General features: G+C 43.1%; 1 protein-coding gene across 3 annotated transcripts; it reads right to left on the reverse strand.

Annotated features, from left to right (window-relative positions):
• Positions 1-31: 31 nt before the first annotated feature.
• ZNF475 (zinc finger protein 475) lies at positions 32-22,225 on the reverse strand. 3 transcript variants are annotated; one of them, XM_060280141.1, is made up of 6 exons: positions 22,055-22,225; positions 16,463-16,576; positions 15,120-15,309; positions 14,015-14,940; positions 7,139-7,319; positions 32-2,146 (listed from the first exon to the last, which is right to left on the reverse strand). In XM_060280141.1, the coding sequence occupies exons 4-6, from the start codon at positions 14,669-14,671 to the stop codon at positions 1,995-1,997; spliced, it is 990 nt and encodes a 329-aa protein (XP_060136124.1). In that variant the 5' UTR covers positions 14,672-14,940; positions 15,120-15,309; positions 16,463-16,576; positions 22,055-22,225; the 3' UTR covers positions 32-1,994. The 3 variants fall into 3 exon arrangements, with proteins under 3 accessions (XP_060136124.1, XP_060136125.1, XP_034956229.1); XM_060280142.1 differs by having other exon boundaries at positions 22,013-22,225; XM_035100338.2 differs by lacking the exon at positions 15,120-15,309.
• Positions 22,226-22,732: the final 507 nt, after the last annotated feature.

Raw genomic sequence — 22,732 nt, forward strand, 5'->3', positions numbered from 1 at the left:
CACCCCCCTCCAAGAGCCCCCTCCTCCCACAAGAGAATCCCCTGAAGAGTGGGCAATCAAGGGTGGTCCATTTTATAAAAGTCACTTCTGAGCATGCTCTGCCCAGTTCCAAAATGGCCGCCGCACCAGAATAAACTGGGGGGAAACAAAAAAAATCCGTTTTTTCAGCTAGGAACAGCTGGAAAAACAGGGATTTCCCAGGGAAAACGGGAGACTTGGCAGCTATGGCGGGCGCAGTGTGCAGCACGTCTTCCGCGCGGCTCCACCACGCTGCACCCCCCTGCCGGCCCGGCGCCCTGGTTCCCCGCGCCACCCAGCCTACCCCTAGAGCCCGGCCTGATCAGTAGTATTTGTTGGGCTCCAAGACAGAATATGTTATCGAGATTTTAAGGACATAGGGAAACATTTTGGATTGTAGGAAGCTGGAAAAGGAAAGAGGTCATGAATGGTTAATGATTTCAACGTCTGTGCAACAGGTTAGTTTCTGCTCACACTCTCTCTAGCTTCCATTCAGACAAGCAAGAGCCATGAACAGAGCTCAAAGACACATTCCAGCCAGGCAGAAACTCCTGGGGTACAAAGGACGGGCAGGGAGTTCTGGGGAGAGTTTTGAGGACCAGACAGAGAGTCTTATTTGACATCTGGGGTAAGGTCCTCCATCCCTACTCCCATGGATTGTGGGAGACAGTGACGGAATGCACATTGAGATGTTGAAGAGAGATGGAGCAAATTGTAAAGTGAGTTGTGAACAATCTGGGAAGTAGAGAAATGGGTAGGACCTGCAGCCAGGGCTGGCCCAAGACATTCTGGCTCCTGAAATGAGCCACAACATTGCACGCAAACCCGCCCGCTCGGGAAGAAGGAGAGGAGCTCTACATTGGGAACAACTGGAGAATAAAGATGGAGAATGGAGGCAGGGATTCAAATCAACCTTACCAGGTAGTTGAAGTGGGAATCAAAGGCTGCTGTGAGGGGGGGGGTTGCTCTGAATCATGTGTGGTGGGTGCAGCCCCCAGAGGGCAGCCCCTCTCTCTTTCCTCTCTAGGTGTGGGAAGAGACCAGCAGTGCCTCCTATATGCTGAGAGGCCATTGTAGAGAAGGCACAGCAGGGGCTACTGAGGAGGAGGCAGATCTGGCCTCCAACACGATGCAGCTGTTGCTGTCACCACAATCGTAAGCAATGCATTCCTTGGAGGCCACATGTCCTGCCCCTGTGGAACCTGCCGCCCAAGGCAGTCACCTCACCTTGCCTCATGGTTGGGCCAGCCCTGCCTGCAGTTCTCTGGGGGAAGGGAACACACTTCCGAGGTTCTCCATATCCTGCAAATGAGATGGGTGCCAGGACTGAACTTGAGTACTAGAGCCTCGTAGCTGACATTCAAATCTTGCCACAGGGATTGGAGGAAAATGTGACCATTACCCAAGCTCCTTCCTATTACGGAGACAGACTGGATGGATGCCTGTAAACTCTAACATTACAGAGTCAATACCTGAGAAACAAGATTGGAGATTTAGTCTTCAAAACACATGGAATGCCCACTTTTGAAGAAGCCTACCAAAGCTTTTATTGTCCTCATTTTGCTGCAGATAGGACTATTTAACGGAAACACCCTCAATAAAAAGAAGTATGCTTAAACATGATTTACTAACCCTTGGGTCTGAAAAGGCATAAGCACTTCATAACAGTATGTGTCCGAGAAACAATGGTATTCATTCTGAAGTCTTAAGGCCACGGTCTGCTCTGAAGAATGCCGGAGAAGTTGAACTCCCATCATCCATGTGGACCGCGTGGTCAATACCACTGCTGCAAAACACTGTTAGAAGTGGCATGTCCATTTTTCACCTACATAATCAATATTCAGTTAATTGTACACAGGTCATTTTTGGAACTTGATTCTACATAGTGCTATGATTCTCCATTGCTGAGACCACTGACCTATAGGTCAGAGAAGAGTCTTGTTCTTTAAAAACTTTGGCTTGAAAGGAGGAACGTTTTATTTTGGTGTCTTCGGCTTACATGAGCGCTGGTGGACGATCAGCCTGTCTGGCAGGAAGGTACGACCGCAAATATTGCATGGAACTAACTGGGCCTGGGCACTTTGCCAGGCAGACTCGTTTAAAGCATCCAGATCATAGTAACCTTTGGCTGGAAAATTAAGAAGAGAAAAATATCAGTTTTCATTCTGGAGAGCCGTCCTCCACTTGCATGGAAAATATTTTCAGGAAATACCTGTTGACTGAGCCTTTCAGTTTTAACTAAATCACAGTCCTTATGAGAGCGAAAACCCACCAAAACTCTGCTTATTGTCTCAGGGGTCAAATAAAGTTAACTACAAACTGAATCATCTTGCATGTACGGAGAAAGCATTTCAGCATGTGCTGTGTTACACATTCTTAGCTAATTATTAACACATTTCCCTACACTGAAATATCAGTGAGTTTCACCACTTGGCCTTCTTACAAATGCTAATGAGCCAATGGGAACTGACCAAAGAGATGGAAGAGAAAAGCACAGAGTGTTCTATATACTTCATTATGCCCTCCCAGGGTTGTTCTTAGGGTCAGGGATCCAGTTTTGTTTAATTTTTCAAAACTGCTTTCATCGCAACTTCGAGGGGAGCTCACACCTAGACCCAGACAGGCAAAGATCTCAATTTGAGTCCATTTTCACCCCAAACCCCTGCCAACCAACTATTGCAGCTGGAGAAGTATTTGCAAATTAAGGCAAGAGATTTGGGGCATTTCAAATGGGCTAATTTGCATCCAAACCCCTGCTTTCTCTTTTTGGGGGGTTTCAAGTCCCTTTCCTTTTCACCAAGCTACCTCGGGCTAAAGTTGTACAGCAACTGTATAAGTTCACACCAACAGCATCCACACCTTATAATCCTCCTTGGCAGTGCATAGTGAAAAAATTATAGAGCTTTATTTGAAACAGCGAATAGTTTTCCTTTGCCAAAAGTTATGGTACTTTAGGGAGCAACCAGTGCTTTTTTTCTAGAAAAGGAGGTGCCAGAACTCACTAGGAACGCCTCCCTTGTTTTATTATAACGGCAACAGCGCCCACCTAAGAGGTCCTGGAACTGAGCTCTGGCGGCGGGGGGGGGGGGGAATGCCCTGGAAAGCTTTATCTATATTTTGCATGCAAGTGACTGAGCTCAAATCTGCTTATAACTAGTACTTTTAACACACACACACACACACACACACACACACACACACACACACACACACCATGACTCCATTGTTTATATGACAAGTAAAAATACAGATTTTTCCATAAGAACCCAGAGAGCTGTAATGTGATTTCACATTCAGTGCTTCATATGAGAGTAAGCCTTAGATCTCTTAATGCGTCTGTTCCTAATATTCCTTTTCACCAACTGGTGTTCCTTTTTTGGCTGAAGCAAGTATTCTTCTCATTTGAAGGAAATGAATGTGTTCTCTATATACTGTACTTTGGAACATTCAGGGCCAAACTGCACATTACATTGCAGCCACATTAGCCTGACGGCTACTTCTCCATTGCAATATATATGTATATGTATATGTATGTATGTATATATATATATATATATATATATATATATATATATATATATATACACACACACACACACACACTTTTGGGAGAAAGTGCTTTATGATGGAGACGGGGAGGCTTAACCCTTTCTTTGCTAGTCACTTTCCTCCACTTTAAAAACTCTCTCCGCTGACTGGGGTTGATGATAGTTGTAGCTGATATAGAGAATGGGCTCCCTGTGATCGTTGCAAAGCATTTTAAAATAGCAACCAGTTTATAAAAGGCAGTTCATAGAGTTTCAGGGTGATCAGGAGAAACCGATAGTTGTTGGCTTTTCATATGTAAGAGTGGATTCTGCCACAGATTTTCACTAGTATTCAGAGGCCTTGCGGGACTGGGTGGATGATGCAGTTGTAAAATTTGTCTGAGATTTTGTTACAGTACTTAGTTCTCCAAAGTTTCAGATACCTCTGCGGTTTTCATTGTTTTGGTGTTAATCATCGTAATCATGGAAAACCGACTTACATTTTTAAGTATCATTTTGGTTTGCTCTGCTTTTCATTTAAAAAGGTATTCCTGCTGTGGGAGAAGCACCCACTGAATGCATTGGTAGCGAAGGATGTTACAAATGCATACCTGCCAAGTTCCCGTGGGAGAAATAAGGGACCGGACCGGAAGTAGCAGGCCAGAAGTAGCGCTGCCACCATTTTGGAACTGGGCGGAGCATGCTCAGAAGCGACTTTTGATGCTGCTTTGCCCAGTTCCAAAATGGTCGCCACGCCAGAAGTCGCACTGCAGCATCAAAAGTCGCTTCTGAGCATGCTCCGCACAGTTCCAAAATGGCCACCGCGCCAGAATAAACCGCGAAAAAACAAAAAAATCCATTTTTTTCAGCTAGGAACAGCTAGAAAAACGGGGGTTTCCTGGGGAATATGGGAGACTTGGCAGCTATGCAAATGTGCAGCCAGATGATTGATGGAGTGGCTTTCGAACAGTGTGGGGCAACACAAATATTACAAAAAACAGCTTGTAGTTTGGCAACGTTGTTCTGGCGTCCCTGATCTATACAAAGGCCTGAAAGGCTGGATCGAGATACACATCAAAGAAGCGTTTCAGTTAAACGTGTTGCAAACTTTGTATGAGAAATTGGGTTGGCAAAAAATGGAACTCCACAGCGCCCTCTGGTGTCACAGAGTTAGAATGCATAAAGAATGTGTATAAAGCGATTTCTCTTTGCTAATGTAGCTGAGTCCAACATCTAGTTATCTAGATATTCCTCTTTCATTTTTGTTAATAATAACTTTTATTAACTTTTCTGCTTTACAATGTCAAATAAATATTTTACTAACTTTAAAAAATCCAATGACTTCCCTTCTTCTCTTTCCGTGGTTCATTTTACATATCTTACATCCCTGCATATTTTACTATAACCATTAAAATCAACTATCCACTATTACATCCATCAATAATTATATACTCTGTTGAATTTATATTCTAGGTGTTCCTCTTCCAAATGCTAGAATGTGGAAAGTTGAAAACCATCCAATTCTAAGCAGTGCTGTTTTTCTGAAGGGTACACAATGGTACGCAGCACTGCCACCATTTGAGGTGGGAGGAAGGAGATGGGAGGGACCCTTTCAGAGCATCACACCTGCTTCCCTAAGCTGGCCAAATACTTCCTGGGCTTGGGGAAGGAGGCACGATGCTCTGACAGGGTCCCGGAGCCCTGCTGCCTTCCTCCCAAAGCTGGGCAGGCTTTGGGAAGGAAGCAGGAGGGCTCTCCGACCCCATTAGAGCATCACATCTCATTCCCCAAGCCCGTGAAACATTTGCCCAGCTCAGTGAAGGAGGCATGATGCTCTGACAGTGTCCTGGAGCCCTGCCACCTCCTTCCCAACCCAGGCAGCAGAGGCCTCTTCACTGGGAGCGTCTCCACCCCCATTGTTCAATCCAGACACTGAGGTCCAACTCCAAAGACCTTCTGGCAGTTCCCTAACTGTGAGAAGTGAAGCTACTGGGAACCAGGCAGAGGGCCTTCTCGGTAGTGGCCCTGTGGAATGCCCTCCCATCAGACGACAAGGAAATAAACAACTACAGTCATACCTCGGGTTACAGCCACTTCAGGTTGTGTTTTTTCGGGTTGTGCTCCGCACTGAACCCAGAAGTACTGGAACAGGTTACTTCCGGGTTTTTGGCATGCGTGCATGCGCAGAAGCGCTAACTTGTGCTTTGCGCATGCGCAGAAGCGCCGAATTGCGACCCGCATGTGCGCAGACGCGGGTTGCGAACGCTGCGGGTTGCGAACGTGCCTCCCGCACAGATCACGTTCGCGACCCGAGCGTCCACTATATCTGACTTTTAGAAGACATCTGAAGGCAGCCCTGTTTAGGGAAGTTTTTAATGTTTGATATTTTATTACTTTTAAAATATTCTGTTGGGAGCCGCCCAGAGTGGCTGGGGAAACCCAACCAGATGGGTGGGGTATAAATAATAAATTATTATTATAATTATTAGACATGGGTGGGTGAGGGAACATCAAGCAGCTAACCTGTCCTCACTGCCCAGCCTTAGTGTCAGGCCATGTCCCTCCCCATTTTCTGGCCCGTATCCCTCCTTGCTGGTGAGTACCAGCACCTTCCCCCCCCTCTAGAAAAAAGCACTGCTTCTAAGCCTCTGGAAAGTCATTATTACCAGAAGGAGCAATTCCTACAGCACACTGCCAGGTTTTTTAAGCTTATACCAATTCAATGTAAACCCTCTCCAGAGGTGATGTTATCAGCTACCTTTTCAAAGTCTGTGCTTGGCAGAGGTGCATTTGGGTATTTTTACGTCTCTAGACATAACTGTCTGGTGGCAGGGGGTACGGGCTCTTTCAATGGCGATGTGGTTAAGCTCCCTTCAATACTTTGGCTTAGCCAGTCCAGTCCTGTTGCGTTTGGGGCCCCTTCTGAACAGATCCCAAACTTCTGCTCTCAAGTGCTTCCTGCTGACACCTCTATTGATGAAAGACCACGTGCCACAGAATTTAGTGGCTCCAAGCGTTATGCTAACATGTGAACGAGTATAGCCAATAGGCCTTCGGCAATGGAGGCTGGGATCCACCTCAGAACCCCTGTCAGAAGAAGCACTGCGCAAGGGCTTCCAGTTGCATCATGGGGCTTCCCCACTCATCCCCCCAAATTGGCTGCGGGCGGTGTTTTGGGGGAGCACCCCCAGAACAGCATGCAGCGGGAGGGGAATTGTTCCAGCCATAGGAGCCATCTCCAAGGGGCCAAGGTCCCTTCGGCCCCCCTCAATAAAATATTTGGGGGGGGGCTGGGACTCCCCAAGGTTGATGGACATTGCTGTTCAAATGCTGTGCACCCCAAAAAATATTGGTACCCCTGGTTCTGGCTGGCAAGCTGATATGCATACGCAGACAGAACCTTGTAACAGCGAGATGCTGAATTCCACACGATAAATCTCATTGATTTTGTCAGATGAGAGAATACTTGAAACCAGGTAAATGGCATAGCTTTGATTGGTTAAAGTAAAAATTAACGTGCAAGGTTTCCACGGATGTTTATACTGCCCCTTCTCCTGCCGTCTCTGTGTTTATCTTTTGAGATGGTAACTTACCTCCTATGGATACGACCTCTGGCTTTTTGGGTTCGGGTCGTCTTAAGTGTTTTGGCAGCTGATCATTCTCCAGGTGCCATTTTTTCAGACATTGTGGTTCATGGATGCTTATGGATTGAGTTCCATACTCTCGGCCGCAAATGTAGCAAATAACGGTTGGGGGTCGCCGTACAAATGCAGGCTGTGGACAACAAGCTCAGTTAAAAGAAAGGCAATTTGATTTTAGAAAATCATTTAAAACCCAAGCGGTCTGTGTTGTTGGAAAGAATTCCACTGACAAAGTGGAGGATGGAGATGCAGGGTGTTTATGCTTTATAACACATTTTAACAATGTGCCTGCAAAAGATGGATTCAGTTGCAAATTCCTGGCAGAAAATTCACACCTGCTACTATATTTAGTTTTGAATTGGTTAATATTAAGAGCTTCCAAATGGGCTCTTTAAGAACAAATAGTCCTTTGAAATTTACTATGGACGTGGCAGGCAAATTTCAAGATAATGTTGGTAAGAAAGGGACTTAAGATCATTGCAAATAAACAAACAAACAGAAAGGTGTAGCTTGTTTCTGGATAATGGTTTGCAGAGGGTGCTTGTTTAAACAGTATGATAAGTGACATACCGTCCAACTTTTTCAAATAAAAAACCAAGGATGCGTGTCTTCCAGGAGAGTCATGTGACCTGTGCTGTGATCTCGCCCCAGAAAAAAGTACTTTTTGTGGTGAGAGACCGTGGTGCAAAAGCGTGGCACCCAAAATGGCTGCCATGATCTCACGTGAAAAAATGGGGAAAACCATTTTTCCCAGGGCACTTGGTGGGTATGATGAATGACTTCTACCAAGCTGGACCATGGTCTACCTAGACAAGTACCCACAACTGTGATTGGAAACAATTCTTGAGGGGCTTACATATGTGACCTTTCCTAGTGTAAGTACGAAAGAGTCTTTAGCTGAGATTTCGAGAGCCAATTTGGAATCTTATAAATGCAAGGCACGAGTTCTTTTTCTGCAGGAATCCCCAACCTTTAGGGGCCAGGGCAGAATGGGAAAACTGGAGAAAACTGAAGAAAATGTGATGGGCTGGAAGTTTCCCTTTCAGTAGAAGGAGAATGGGGGAGTTTATTCGTTTCTCAGTCTCTGTACTGATAATTGGCACATGCTACTACCCCAATAATAGGGACGCGGGTGGCGCTGTGGGTTAAACCACAGAGCCTAGGGTTTGCCAATCAGAAGGTTGGCAGTTTGAATCCCTGTGACGGGGTGAGCTCCCATTGCTTGGTACTGGCTCCTGCCCACCTAGCAGTTCGAAAGCACATCAAAGTGCAAGTAGATAAATAGGTACCGCTCCGGCAGGAAGATAAACGGCATTTACGTGCGTTTGCTCTGGTTCGCCAGAAGCGGCTTAGTCATGCTGGCCACATGACCTGGAAGCTGTACGCTGGCTCCCTTGGCCAGTAAAGCGAGATGAGCGCCACAACCCCAGAGTCGTCCATGACTGGACCTAATGGACAGTGGTCCCTTTACCTTTACTACCCCAATAAGGCACGGTTTAAACCATTGGCAGCACCTGGAGTTGGCATTGCTGTCGTGCATTGGCATCCTCCAAGGTGCCCCACTGTCATGCCCCAGAGCTTACAGGCCCCAGTCTTCCTTTTGCTGTTGCTGCCCCCCAACAGTGATTCCTGTCACTTCCGGCAGAGACAAAGAGGAAAGAGATGGAACAATACAGTACACATGACCTGAAAAGAAGATTTTCTGTTGGCTGCTGAATCTTTTTTTCCTCTGGATTTGCATGTTATACCACAATTTCCTCGCCTTTCTTTGACACACAGAAGCAAACATAATTCAACTTGCCTCCCACTGTAACCAGGCCAAGCATGCCCTTAAAATTGTTTTCTTCTTTTGGACATATTGGATGGAATGACGGCAAAAGCTATTGTTTTGAGGGTTTTGGGGGGGGGGGGTTGGAAGGCTGTATGCCAGGGCCCCTTCCAATTCCTGCATCCAGCATGAATTCAGTTCCTGGAATAGCTGGACTATTGGCATGAGTATGGGTTGTTGAGGTAACAAAGAAAGTGGCTCTGTGCCAGAGTACACATGGGTATGCCCCCCTCCCTCAACTGTCTGTTCGTTGGAAAGACAAAGAGTTGGGAGCTGAGTGATGTGAGCTAGAAGCTGGAAGGAAGGAGCAGGCTGCAAAGCCAAGGAGAGAGAGCCATGCCTGATTTCTGTTGGAACCCAAGGCCCTCTTGGTGTGTTAATGCTCCATCGTAGGCTCAGGTTGTATATATGAGTAAATAAACCATAGACACCACAGTCTCCACTGTACCACATTCCAAAAAAACCCCCACAAACCCTAGGTAAGCGCCTGGAATCCCTGGAATGTTGTATCGCTCAGAGACTGGAGTGGTGTGCAATGCTATTTTTTCTCCCGATGAAAGGTTTTTTACAATGAAATAATGCTGGAAATTAAGTGCAGAGATCAGGATAGGAAGCACAGAGGGTTCAAAAGTCTGCCCCACCACCACCACTCCCCACATTTCGGGAAAACGTGGATCCAGTGGCTCAGCTTCTAATGACAGCATAGAACAGACTTTGTCAACCTTTGCCCTCCAGATGTTTTGGCCATCAAATGGCCATTGGGAGTTGTAGTCCAAAACATCTGGAAGGCACCAGGTTGGCAAAGATTGAAGTAGAAAAAGATCTGGAACTTTGGTTCTGTGCAGTGACAGAGAAAAGACAGCAGGCCAAAATATGCTTTTATTCTGGAAACAGACATAGAACAGAGAAAAGACAGCAGATGGCAGTACCAGATACTCAGGATACAACCAATGAAATTTCAGAATGAAATTTTTACCATATATTGACAAAGAGAGCAATGAAAAATACATCAAAAGCATGCAATTGTGATTTACGCAGGAAATGGAGAAATATGCCCTACTGAATATGGAACTGAATTTTGAGACTATCTGTCTAAGGGTTGTTTGTTTACATTTCCCTTGCAGCAATACGGTCCTAAACTGGATTTGAGAAGAGGGCTATCAAAACTGACTTGCACAGCCAAAGCCTATGAGGCTTAGCAACCCCCTACCCTCTCCGGGGGTTACGGAGAGGGGCCGCTGGCCCGCGATGCCCCCAGACCCACTCCGACTGTTTTTGGAGTGGGGGGAGCTTGGGCTGAGCACTTACAAGGGCCAGGACTCCCGGACGCTAATCTGCATGGCGGGGATTTCCATGGTTAAAGAAGATAATTAGGCTTAAATCTATGGACATACTTCAGAAGGAGGGAAAGAAGCGCTGTTTACTGCTGAGAAATTTATGCTGCCGAGTGAGAGGAGTCAAAGATTGTACTGCATCTGGAAGAAGGATTGATGGGGACGGAGCGATAAGGGGAGTGAGTTTTTATTTTATTTTTTTTCTTCATATTGTTGCCTCGTACCTTCCCGGACGCGATGTCCTGGCTTGTTTGGAGTGAAAGAGAAGCAAAAGACTGTGTGAGTTGAACCTTATAACTGTTGTTACTGAGCATATTTTTTTAAAGATGTGGAGTTGCCGATGAGAAAAGCCCCCCCCTAGTCGGACGGAAGGAGTTCTGAATGCGTTCGGAGGATTTATGAGCTGTGACGCACTTTAAATTGGAGCAGCGACCTGAAGCTAAGTTCAGCTATAGGGCAAGGAGATCCATTAATTTACCAAGAGTCTATGGTTTGATGTTTGGGTCTCCTGCCTGGAAAAGCTGTAAATTCTATAATGATCGTAAATCTTCATGGCTATGAGAGAAAAGCGAAAGTGATTTGAGCTTTTTAAGATGGCGCTACTTCGAATTGCTTCAACGCAACAGGAGCTCCATTAAGAAGATTTATGGGGAGGCTGGACTGATTAACTCACACAGGAGAAAGAACATCTGTGAGACTTTGTTTGATATTTATATCAGCAGCTGGGAAACAATCGTGAAAGTGGAAAACATCTATGTGACTGTAAGGGGAAGATCTGGATTATTATGAACTTGAAGGACGATTTGAACTTTAGAAAAAAGACGGCAGTGGACAGTTGCGAGGAATTCCCAATTTCTTGAAGCATGGGAACCCAAATAAAAAATTCTTTAGATGATTTGGCATAACATTCGGTCTGATTGATATATATATGTGTATAATTTGAAATATTGAATGTGATATAATTGGTTTTAATTGGAAAATTAATAAAAATATTTAAAAAAAAAAAACAAAGCCTATGAGGCTTAGGCTGTTTACTGAAGATATAATCAGGCTTAGTTGATCCAAATGAGCCCGTACATTCCATTACCATTTGGATTACAAAATAACAACTTTGGCCTAACAAACCCATTACAGGCAAACTGGCTTGACTCTACAATTCAGGAAACACTTGGTGAGGGAATCAGAAGAAAATGAGGTCTAGCATAACAATACAATGGGACAAATTTATTGTCCTGCTATGGGCACTGTGCCCGTTTAATTGAGGGGAACAGCAATGATTATGAACAGACCTCGTCAACTCTCTTTACAGAGGTACCCTTTTAGAGAGTCTTTCGGAACAGGCGTTCCAAATACATTGTGGAAGTTCTGGTCTGCCATCTCTTCAGTCCTGCTTATTACAGGATGAAAATGTATGTGCAAACACATACCCAATGTTTTATGTTCAACTCAAAGCAGGATCTTCACTAGCCCCAATTCCTTTCCATCTTTATGCTATCACTATCTTTCCTTTCTAATTTTTTGTCCCCTTCCGTCCAAATTTGTAGAGGAAGGCCAATGGCAGTTTCCACTGACCTGTTTCCATGCCTATCAATCTTATACCTCCAGAGATGAACAGAGCATGTTCTTCAACAACTTGGGTAAGTATGGCTCAAGAGAGTTTGGTTGTAAGGGTCTTTCCCTTTCTCCAGCATTCTATACTACAAATGCAAACTTGATTGGACACACATTTAGTGGTAATAGTTTCTTCCAAAGGAAACTATCGGGTTTTGAGGGCATACCAGGTTCCTTCGCAGCGCTACAATTCCCTGAATCCTCTAATGGGAAGCTGTGACATTTAAACTGGTTTGAAGTTGGTTCAGATTTATAAGACAGCTATGTCACCTTCCCAAATATTTTGTCTGGCTGACTTCAATGAAGATGCTAATCCCATGAGAAGGTTCAGAGAAAAGAAACAAAGGAAATGCAAGTATTACAAGAAAATGCCAAGGTAGACAAATTCTTATTGTCCTATGCCATAATTCAATAGTATGCCTACAGTGAAATACTTCAGTAAGTCTTTTGTTCAAGAGCCTCTGCCCCCCTGAAAACCCTCAAACTCCTTTTTAAACCTGCCATACTTTAAAAAGCTTACATTAAAAAAAATAGTTATTATAAGCAAATTTATCCTAGGATGTTGCTACTACATGAACTTTGTATGAACACATGCACCAAGATGGGTGGGTGGGTGGAAGAAATGCACTCTGAATGTAGTTCTATGCCCTCATCTGGTTGACGATTGCCCCCTAATTACAGAATTGCCAGTAATTAATAGATAGCTGTCCTCTGTAGATTCTGTCCTCTGTAGATTCTTGGGGCAAAATTTGGGGAAGGTTACAGCAATTAAAAATGGGCGAGTTGGTTAATATCTGAGTCCAGTTTTCTTCTTTGTCACTTTCAGATTTAAAATTACAGGATATCGTATTACTCAGATATTTTTTTTTGCTTTTTCTTCGTCTTCCATATTCCCTCCCATTTCTCCTTTCACATAGAACCGACCTTTTTTGTTATAACAGTGGCTAATAAACACAAAGAGAAGACCAGGGGAATATATGAAACATAACAATACATCATGAATTGTTGCTACGGAGAACACGGCCAGAGTTTAGTCCTCTCTGCCTTGGCTCACGACAAGAAGAATTACTGCTTCTTTCTGACTAGAAAGCCAAGCAACAAACAATGTTGAGATACCTTCTTGAATTCACTCAGCAGTGTCCTTCATGCAATGTCCATTTGTACACTATTTGTGTACAAATGAGTAACTCCCGCAAAAGTATCTAATGCTGTTTGACTTTGCACGTGTTAATTCAACCTAAGAGAGTTGCCTAAGTAAAAACCTGCACTCCAAGGGGATGGATTCTTTGAATTTATAGCACTTAGCAGATGCTCGCAGCCTTTTTATTCATATCGGCTGCTTGACAAATATATTTTATCCCCCGAATTCCCATAAATAAATCACAATTAGAGGGCAAGCTGAGGTGAGGGATTCCTTGCAAACTCCGTAGGACGAGAACTGCAAGCATCTGTCCACATCCATTAAACCAAAATTCAGAATATATGAAAAGGATTTCATGGGTCCTTTCACAAGCAGAATTATATGTTGGTATGGCTCTAAGTGCTTTTTTGTTTTAATTATGGTTTCTACATGAGTTTCAGTGGAAAATCTGTGCCATCTATATTTGCTTGCCTATATTTGTGCTGTGTCACAAACTTGAGTTACCAGTACGTCACCAACCTTCAACGTGAGCATCTTTCCGTCGTTATCTATAGCATTTTAGAAATCCAAAATGTCTAATATGGTTTATATAAACACTGAACTTCGTGTTAATTAAATCACTGCTACCACCACTACAAAAACCACGGTTGTGATGTTTTTCTTATACAATGTGCTTACTATGAAGTCTGCATTTCTGCTGATAACTTATTCAGAACATGGAACGTGACCCGGGTATCACCTTAGGCTTGTTTAAAGCTACTCACTCATTTATAGTCTCTGAAATGATCTCCTAGCTTGATTGAAGTCAATAGTGAAGGTTTTACCATTAACTTCAATGGCGCTGGAATGTCAAGGTAGAATTTGCACAGTAAACCATTTTGCTTTTTTCTTAGGTGTGATGCCTTCTAATTTACCTTGTCTGAGGTGGAAGATGCAGGCCCAGTGGATCTACCGGTATGTGATTTAGGGGAGCTGTAGCTCGAAGGACCTCCACTGGGTTTCGGTTTACAACTCCTTTGGTGTACAGCAAGACGATCTGGAAGAAAAGTACGGCCACAGTATTCACAGGGTAGGAGCTTGTAACTTTGAGCAGCTGCTGCTGCGTTTTCAGCCATCGTACCGAGAGATCCTCCAGGAAGGGCCTGAGGTTTAATGGGTGGTGGTCTTCTGAGATGTTTGGGCAACTTATCGTTTTCTATCTGCCACTTCTCCAGGCATTTTGGCTCATGGATAGGAAGAGATTGTGACCCAAACTCTCTGCCACAGATATGGCAGATCCTGAAGCCAGGTCTTCTCGGGCGAATGACGGGCCGGTCCCCCTGATCCTGAGACACGCCCCCAGCACTTGGTCGTTTTGATAGCACCACAGTCCCTGGCCTCTTCTTTCCAGCGCTTGTTTTAAGGGTAGAATTCAAGCCCACTCCTGACAAAAGCATGGAAGGATCTGAAACAGTGGATTTTGAAGCCTGCCTTAAAGACGAGCCGGTGGAGATATTAGCAAGGGCTTTTCCAGCATTGGGCAGCGTTTTATTGTGTTTGCTCAGAGTCTTTTTCATTAAAGCTGTTTCCATGAAGTCAACAAGGTTCCATTAACAGGATATCTTGATTTATGTACTGGTTTTTTGTTTGGACTTTGTGGTTGTCTTTCGGTTGACCTGTTGTTCCTTTAAAAACAATGAAGCTCTCTGGGATAAAGAGGTACGAGATCCTAAAACAGAGGGCAGCTGTGACAGATCTGAGCACATTTGCAATGTTCTAACACTGAGGTCCCAGCAATGTTGCCTTTTTTGTGGTGTTTTTTTCTATTTTACTAATTTTTTTTAGTGTCTTTTTTTAAATCCTGGGGGAAAATAAGAGAAATATGTATGTTAAAACATGGTAAGTTGTAGGCAGATGTTTAATTGTTTTAAAACTTTTTTTAAAAGAGAGAGTAAAACAACTAGTGTAGCCAAATGCAATATTTTTATGTTGAGCATTTCTTCATATATAACATTTCAGCTGCAATCTGTACACACTTACCTGGGAGTAAGCCCCACTCACCACTGTGGGGCTTACTTCTGAGTAAGCATGTATAGGATTGTGCTTTTGCGTGGTTTTTGTCGGTCACCTCACTGTCATTCTTCCAAACATTTTTTTTGATTCAGCATTCATAGCAATAACTATTGGCGTTGCCACATTGTACAGCCACATGTATTACATTAAGTTGATTCTGTACAAGACAAAAGAAATAAAACACCTGTGATAATAAGACAAAGTAATTTCTGTCCTTAACACTGAGAAGGCACAGTAGCTACTAAAACATTTGTCTGTTGCATTTGCCTGAATTTATAAGTCAGACCCTCCAAGTGTCCCTATTTTCCAGGGACAGTCCTGGATTTACTGAATCTGTCCTGGTTTCTTATTTGATCTTGGAAAGTCCTCCTTCCCTTGTCATCTTATAATAGCAATGGCACCCACCTGAGAGGTGCCGGAACTGAGTTCCAGTGAGTTCCAGCTGCAAAAAAAGCCCTGGGTGTCTCTGTTTTCATTGGAGAAATGTTGGAGGCTATGGAGTTATGCGACCCCCCTAGCCAAGGAGATAAGTAACTATACAACTTTTAGAAGACATCTGAAGGCCGCCCTGTACAGCGAAGTTTTTTTTAAAAATGTTTAATGTTTTATTATGTATGTATATATGTTTGAAGCCACCCAGAGTGGCTGGGGCAACCCAGTCAGATGGGTGGGGTATAAATAAATGAAAAATATTATAATTATTATTGTTATGGGACGGGACATCCCTATTCTCATTGGAGGATGTTGGAGGATACATAAACCATATAACCATGAAGTTGTTTCAACTAACAGTCAAAAAGTTCCACAGTAACATTATACACACACTCACACTCACACTCACACTCACACTCACACACATAGCTGCCAAGTTCCGGCCTGAGAAATAAGGGACTGGACCGGAAGTAGCAGACCGGAAGTAGCACTGCCGCCATTTTGGAACTGGGCGGAGCATGCTCAGAAGCTACTTTTGATGCTGCTCTGCCCTGTTCTAAAATGGCCGTCGCACCAGAAGTCGTGCTGCAGCCATTTTGGAACTGGGCACAGCAGCATCAAAAGTCGCTTCTGAGCATGCTCTGCCCAGTTCCAAAATGACCGCCGCGCCAGAATAATCTGGGGAAAAACAAAAAAAACCGTTTTTCCGGCTGGGAACAGCTGGAAAAACGGGGTTCCCGGGGAATACGGGAGACTTGGCAGCTATGTTTAGGAGGACCCAGATAATTGTGAGCAAGTGAAAGCTTTTTCAAGTCACAGAGAAAGAAAACGCAAAGCTTGCTATAGGGTCATGGGAAAGGAGTATCTCGGAACATTACCTGTGTTTCACCCAGCTAAGGCTTTATCCACCAGTCCATTTTCCATGGATAGATGTGTATCATGGATGATCAAGCTGTTCCCCTTTACAATAATTTCAAGCAGTAATGCAGGCTCTGGGGTAAAGAATGTTGAATGAGTCAAGCTATGAATCAGTCAAGAAGAGAAACCATAAACAACCTGTTAACAATATAGCCTCTTGTTGGACTTCCAAGATCTCTGCTGGATACGTTTCATAATAGATTTATGCTTTATTTTGGGGATTACACCATTTGGTCTCTTTTCCTTTCTGCCAAGTTGGAAATGTCCTGTAAGTTCACATCCGTAAATCTGAAACCCTCCATCATGTTTCCCCGTCAACTAGAAAGCGTATAAGGTTTTTAAAAGTAAATTAACTTTTCTCTATAAAAGACATGACAAAGTGTAGCTTTCTTTCTGAACGCTAAGACAAAAGTGAGCGGTAGCCAAATATGGGTCATCATTCTTATTTTGGACAATGCTTGAGCCATCGGCGGTCCTCCGCAATGGCCTAAATTCATAAACCATGTGCTTTTAATGAAAATAAAATTAAATGTAATGGACTATCTGGATCCAAATAAGACAATGGATAGAAATACAGAAGCTCATCTAGATGCTGCCAGAAGGCGCTACTTCATAGGTAATATCTCACAACCGAAGAGCAACTAATCCAAATTTAGTTCATCTACATTTTTTATTAAAAAAAATTATATGAGGAAGAGCTCTCCTGTGGTTTAAATTTCCATTAATCTTTTCAAAGTCTCTCACAATATGGTTCTCACTAATCTCCAAGAGTAGCCTTTTCTCTAAGCAGTAATCCTAATGGTTTGCTCAAGTGCTTAGGGGCGAGAGGAAATATGACAGTCGGCTAAAATGTATAGATTTGATGTGAGGGGAAACTCCACAGGAAAAGGATTCTTTTGTTTGCTTCGTGGATGTCTTTGGAAATAAAACTCGTGCACATACACATGAGGGCTCTTTAGTTTTTTCCTCCATCGATCTGTAAAACCCTTTTCATGAGCGGAGGTTCTCTCTTCCCCCATCTCTCGGGATCCCACCAGGTATAAATGCTTCACAGAAATCCATCTGTCAGTCCTGCGTCCTTTTAACACAGATTTGGGTTGAAAGAAACGCCGTCGTGCCTGCTAGGTAATTAGATAAGCCACAGTGTTGCTATCCATTTTGATTCCTATTCAATAGGAATTTTGTCAGGGAACAGCCCCTTGAAAAGAATACAGGCACCCCCCCCCTACTTGTGGGCGACTGTGTAAACGCATGGCGTTGGGAAATAATTACATTCATATCAGGAAATGGTGGGGGAGAGAGCTGGAGGGTCCTCAAGGCTTGTGACGAGACCCTCCCCAGAGCCGAAAGAGGGCTTCAATGAGGGCAGAGGGCAGACTGGGAGTGCCGTGGGGCTTTCTTTGGGCTGCTCAGCCTCCCTGCCTAACCACATTGTAAAAGTAAAAAGGTCAAGGACCCCTGGATGGTTAAGTCCAGTCAAAGGTGACTATGGGGTTGCGACTCTCCTATCGCTTTCAGGCCGAGGGAGCCGGCGTTTGTCCACAGACAGCTTTCTGAGTCATGTGGCCAGCATGACTAAACTGCTTCTGGCGCAATGAAACAACGTGACGGAAACCAGAGCGCATGGAAACAATGTTTACCTTCCCGCCGCAGTGGTTCCTGTTTATCTACCTGCACTGGCATGCTTTTGAACTGCCAGTTGGAAGGTTGGGGATTCAAACCGCCAACCTTCCAATCAGCAAGCCCAAGAGGCTCAGTGGTTTAGACCAGTGTTTCTCAACCAGTGTGCCTCCAGATGTTTTGGGACTACAACTCCCATCATCCCTAGCTAGCAAGATCAGTGGTCAGGAATGATGGGAGTTGTAGTCCCAAAACATTTGGAGGCACACTGGTTGAGAAACACTGGTTTAGACCACAGCACCATTGTAGTGCAGCAGCAACAGCTTTCCCACACTTCCTCCAGCCTCCTGCCAGCCCCAGAGCTTCAATTCCAGTTGTGGATATTTTAGTTGCAGTATTTTTTTTTATCCGGAGTGGAGAGAAAGGAGCAGAGAGATCATTTAAAGGCTCCCTTTAAGTAGGCTCCCTACTTTTGCAAATTTCACTTATGTGTGTGTGGCACCCGAATGTAACCCCTGACTAAGTGAGGATTCACCTTATCTGCCTTCAGACTAAAGAATGGAAGAACACAACCAAGTTATTAAAGTGTTTTAGGAGTATCATGATATATCACTGCACAGAAGCACCTTCAAACAAACAAACAAACAAACAAACAAACAAACCCTTCAGTATTGCTGCCTTCAGATTCCTTCCTTTTATTTTTGGAAATTTATTTATTTCTTGCTGCCTATCGGCAGAAAAATCAACATGACTTCACAAGCTTCAGAGGTCCAGATTTTCCACACTGGCAAACAATCAAACAAACATTGGCCAATACCTCTCCTCTCTGGAAAAATATATTTAGCCCAGCCCAGTATAACTTCATTTTTGCTGCTTTTGATTTTTCAAGAGATGTAGCTAAAGATACAAAAAGGCCTTGCTGAAAGGCCTGTGGTTATTTTAATCATTTCCTGCGGGTTGCTGAGGAAGACTGAAATCTCTATTAAGACCCATCCAAAAAAATTACAGTCGTACCTTGGTTTTCAAACAGCTTAGTTCTCGAATGTTTTGGGTCCTGAACACCGCAAACCCAGAAGTGAGTGTTCTGGTTTTTTAACATTCTTTTGGAAGCTGAACATCTGGCAGGGCTTCTGCAGCTTCGGATTTTCTTCAGGAGCTTCCTGCAGACAATCAGAAGCCACGCTTTTGTTTTCAAACGTTTTGGAAGTAGAACGGACTTCCGGAACGGATTCCGTTCGACTTTCAAGGTATGGCTGTATATTGCTCTTTTATACATGCTGTTAAAATTTATTTTTAAGCAGTGTTTAGACAAAAAAAAGGACAAGTGTAACACTATTGGCCATTGTCAGAATTGACTTGGAAGTTCCATAAAGGAAGGAATGCAGTTTTGCTAGGGTGATGGGATGACACAAAGTGATATTGTGTTTCTTCTACGGAAGAGAAGGGATCTGTGGATCACATGAATGGCATTTGTTTTCTCCATTTTGGAATTTTTATTGTTTGATGCCTTCTGGCGGTTCTCTCACTGGGAACCAGGGAACCAGGCAGAGGGCCTTCTCTATAGTGGCGCCTGCCCTGTGGAACGCCCTCCCATCATATGTCAAGGAAATAAACACCTGACTTTTAGAGGACATCTGAAGGCAGCCTTGTTTAGGGAGGTTTTTAAGGTTTGATGCTGTATTGTGTTTTTAATATTCAGTTGGGAGCTGCCCAGAGTGGCTGGGGAAACCCAGCCAGATGGGTGGGGTATAAATATATTATTATTATTATTATTATTATTATTATTATTATTATTATTATTACAGTCATACCTCAGTTTAAGTACGCTTTGGTTTGAGTACTTTCAGTTTAAGTACTCCGCGGACCCATCTGGAATGGATTAATCCACTTTCCATTACTTTCAATGGGAAAGTTTGCTTCAGGTTAAATATGCTTCAGGTTAAATACAGACTTCCGGAACCAATTGTGTACTTAAACCGAGGTAAAGGTAAAGGGGCCCCTGACCATCAGGTCCAGTTGTGTCTGACTCTGGGGTTGCGGCGCTCATCTCGCTCTATAGGCCGAGGGAGCCGGCGTTTGTCCGCAGACAGCTTCCGGGTCATGTGGCCAGCATGACAAAGCTGCTTCTGGCGAACCAGAGCAGCACACGGAAACGCCGTTTAAGTTCCCGCTGTAGCGGTTCCTATTTATCTACTTGCATTTTGATGTGCTTTCGAACTGCTAGGTTGGCAGGAGCTGGGACCGAGCAACGGGAGCTCACCCCGTTGCATGGATTTGAACCGCCGACCTTCTGATCAGCAAGCCCTAGGCTCAGTGGATTAACCCACAGCGCCACCTGGGTCCCATGATTTAAACCGAGGTACCACTGTATTATTATTATTATTATTATTATTATTATTATTATTATTATTATTATTATTATTTTATCATCATGCTTTTGTATTTCTTGGAAGCCACCCAGAGTGGCTGGGGCAACCGAATCAGATGGGCAGGGCACAAATATAACAAACAACAACAACAACAACAACAACCTTTGTGATAACATCTAGTCTAACCATCCATGTTACATGACTCTTGTGTCATGGAGGTCACTGATCGAGTTTCCTAGAATGTTTCTTGTTTTTATGGGGTTTCTGAATTTGATCACGTGTGACGCAGAGATATCTTCAGCCATCCCCACTAAGCCTTGACAGAGTTTCACTGCAGGCAACTTCTACTTTGCTCCTAATTTTCATCACTGTAAAAGGGCTAGGCTTTTTTGTTTATTCCCTTGCCCTTGTTTCCTGTCTTGCAGCTCCTCAGATAGCAGCACCTCATTAAAACCTGAGGTTTTCGAGAGAAGTATATCATCGCTCCATCCACTGCGACTTTCATTAAGAGATGCAACCAAGATTGTGCATGATATATAAAATGAAAATCCGTATTTGCCAAAAATAAACAATTTCATCTGGTTAGAAGCCAAACTGTTCTTCTTCAGCCTAAAAACACGAAGACTTAATTGCTAAATAAAAACGAAGAAATGGTTTGTGTGTGTTGGATCTGCTCGCTCTGTACACTGTAAATCACCATTTAAGAAGTCCTCCTAATAATTTCCAAATATGCACAGCAATATAAAAGGAAACAAATATATACACTGTAAATAATCATTTAACTAGTCTTCTTAATAACCTCAGAATATGTTATGCATGGCAGTATAAAATGAAACAAATACAGTACTGTAATGGGGAAACTTAGCATTACGTTCAAATACATGGTAATGGGCTTTTGTAGCAAAAATGTGTCCCTGGAAATTGTTACAGTTACATCCAGTGGCCAGAATTGTCAGAGTTCGCTTTCAAAGAGCTGTTAGTTCTAATTCTGATGATTATGAACACTGTGAATATGGTGAAACATTTGTTTATCAGCTTATATTTTCATGTCATTCGAATGTGATTGTATTATAACTTTTCTACCATTGAAAAGGCAATGGTATGATTCAGTTACATAGTGGTCAAAAATGAAGTTCTATATTTTGCACTAACAATATGATCAGGATTACACTTAAAAATAATTAGTAGAACACTTAATTTTTTCTATTTGTTACATCTGGCTCTGAAAGTTACTAGGAGCTGGTGCTGCTTCCTCTGGCGTGGCAAAGTGAATAATAATAATAATAATAATAATAATAATAATAATTCCCTTTTGAAAGCCCTCAAATAGTTTTCCTATATTACTTCATGAGATAGATACCAGTGATCCTATTAAAATACCAGGAATCTCAAGCATGATATATATTTTGGTTAAATAAATAAATCCTATGCTATTAACATGCTATACCTATTTAAAAAGGTTCACTTGGATCAATAGTTCAACCTCATCCAAAACAGGGATATTTTTTTTATTGAGCTGACCTCCTGGCAGTTACATTTCTTCACTTTGTTCCTTCTTCTTACCTTAAAATCTCTTAAACTCCCACATAATGATTCCTTTGTGCACATCGAGGAATAAGCAGAAACAAAGCGTTAAGGCTTAGCATATCCTTTCTTATTTAAGAAATTAGTGCGTTAGCATCTTGCGTTGCTACAGAAATGGCAAGTTCTCTTTTGTCACTGACCCGTTGCCTAGCTACATATCAACAAAAGTGAATTCACAGTGCTCCTGAGAAGCTGATTGGCCAACAGCATTGTTTGGGAAGTGTAGGAGACAGGTTTATGTGGCAACAATATCTAGAAGTGAACGTAGAAATTTTCCCAAAACTTCATCATGAGGAAACGTGATGATTTGAATGAAAATTCCATTTCTGCTGCTCCAACTGTTGCAGAATTATTGAAATGGACTGTGCTGCAGAGAGAAGGAGCAAAGAAACTTCAGGCAGAACTTCAGGCTTGCTATGAATACACACTTAACATGTAGAATTCACTAAGAAAAGATGTGGAAGAGACTATTACCTTAAGTCAGTGAAGTAATATGACGTTGTGCAAAGCAATGTTATTTCATCACTTTTCTTACTGCAAAATAATCCATTTTTTTTAAAGAATCGAGATTTCTTTTTGTTTGTGGCACAAAAGCAGCAATTCTACTTGAATTGTGCAACCTAAATTTGCCAGTATGAGATCCCACCTGCAAAATAG

Source organism: Zootoca vivipara, chromosome 11 (genome assembly GCF_963506605.1).
Source record: "Zootoca vivipara chromosome 11, rZooViv1.1, whole genome shotgun sequence".
NCBI classification, from domain to species: domain Eukaryota; kingdom Metazoa; phylum Chordata; class Lepidosauria; order Squamata; family Lacertidae; genus Zootoca; species Zootoca vivipara.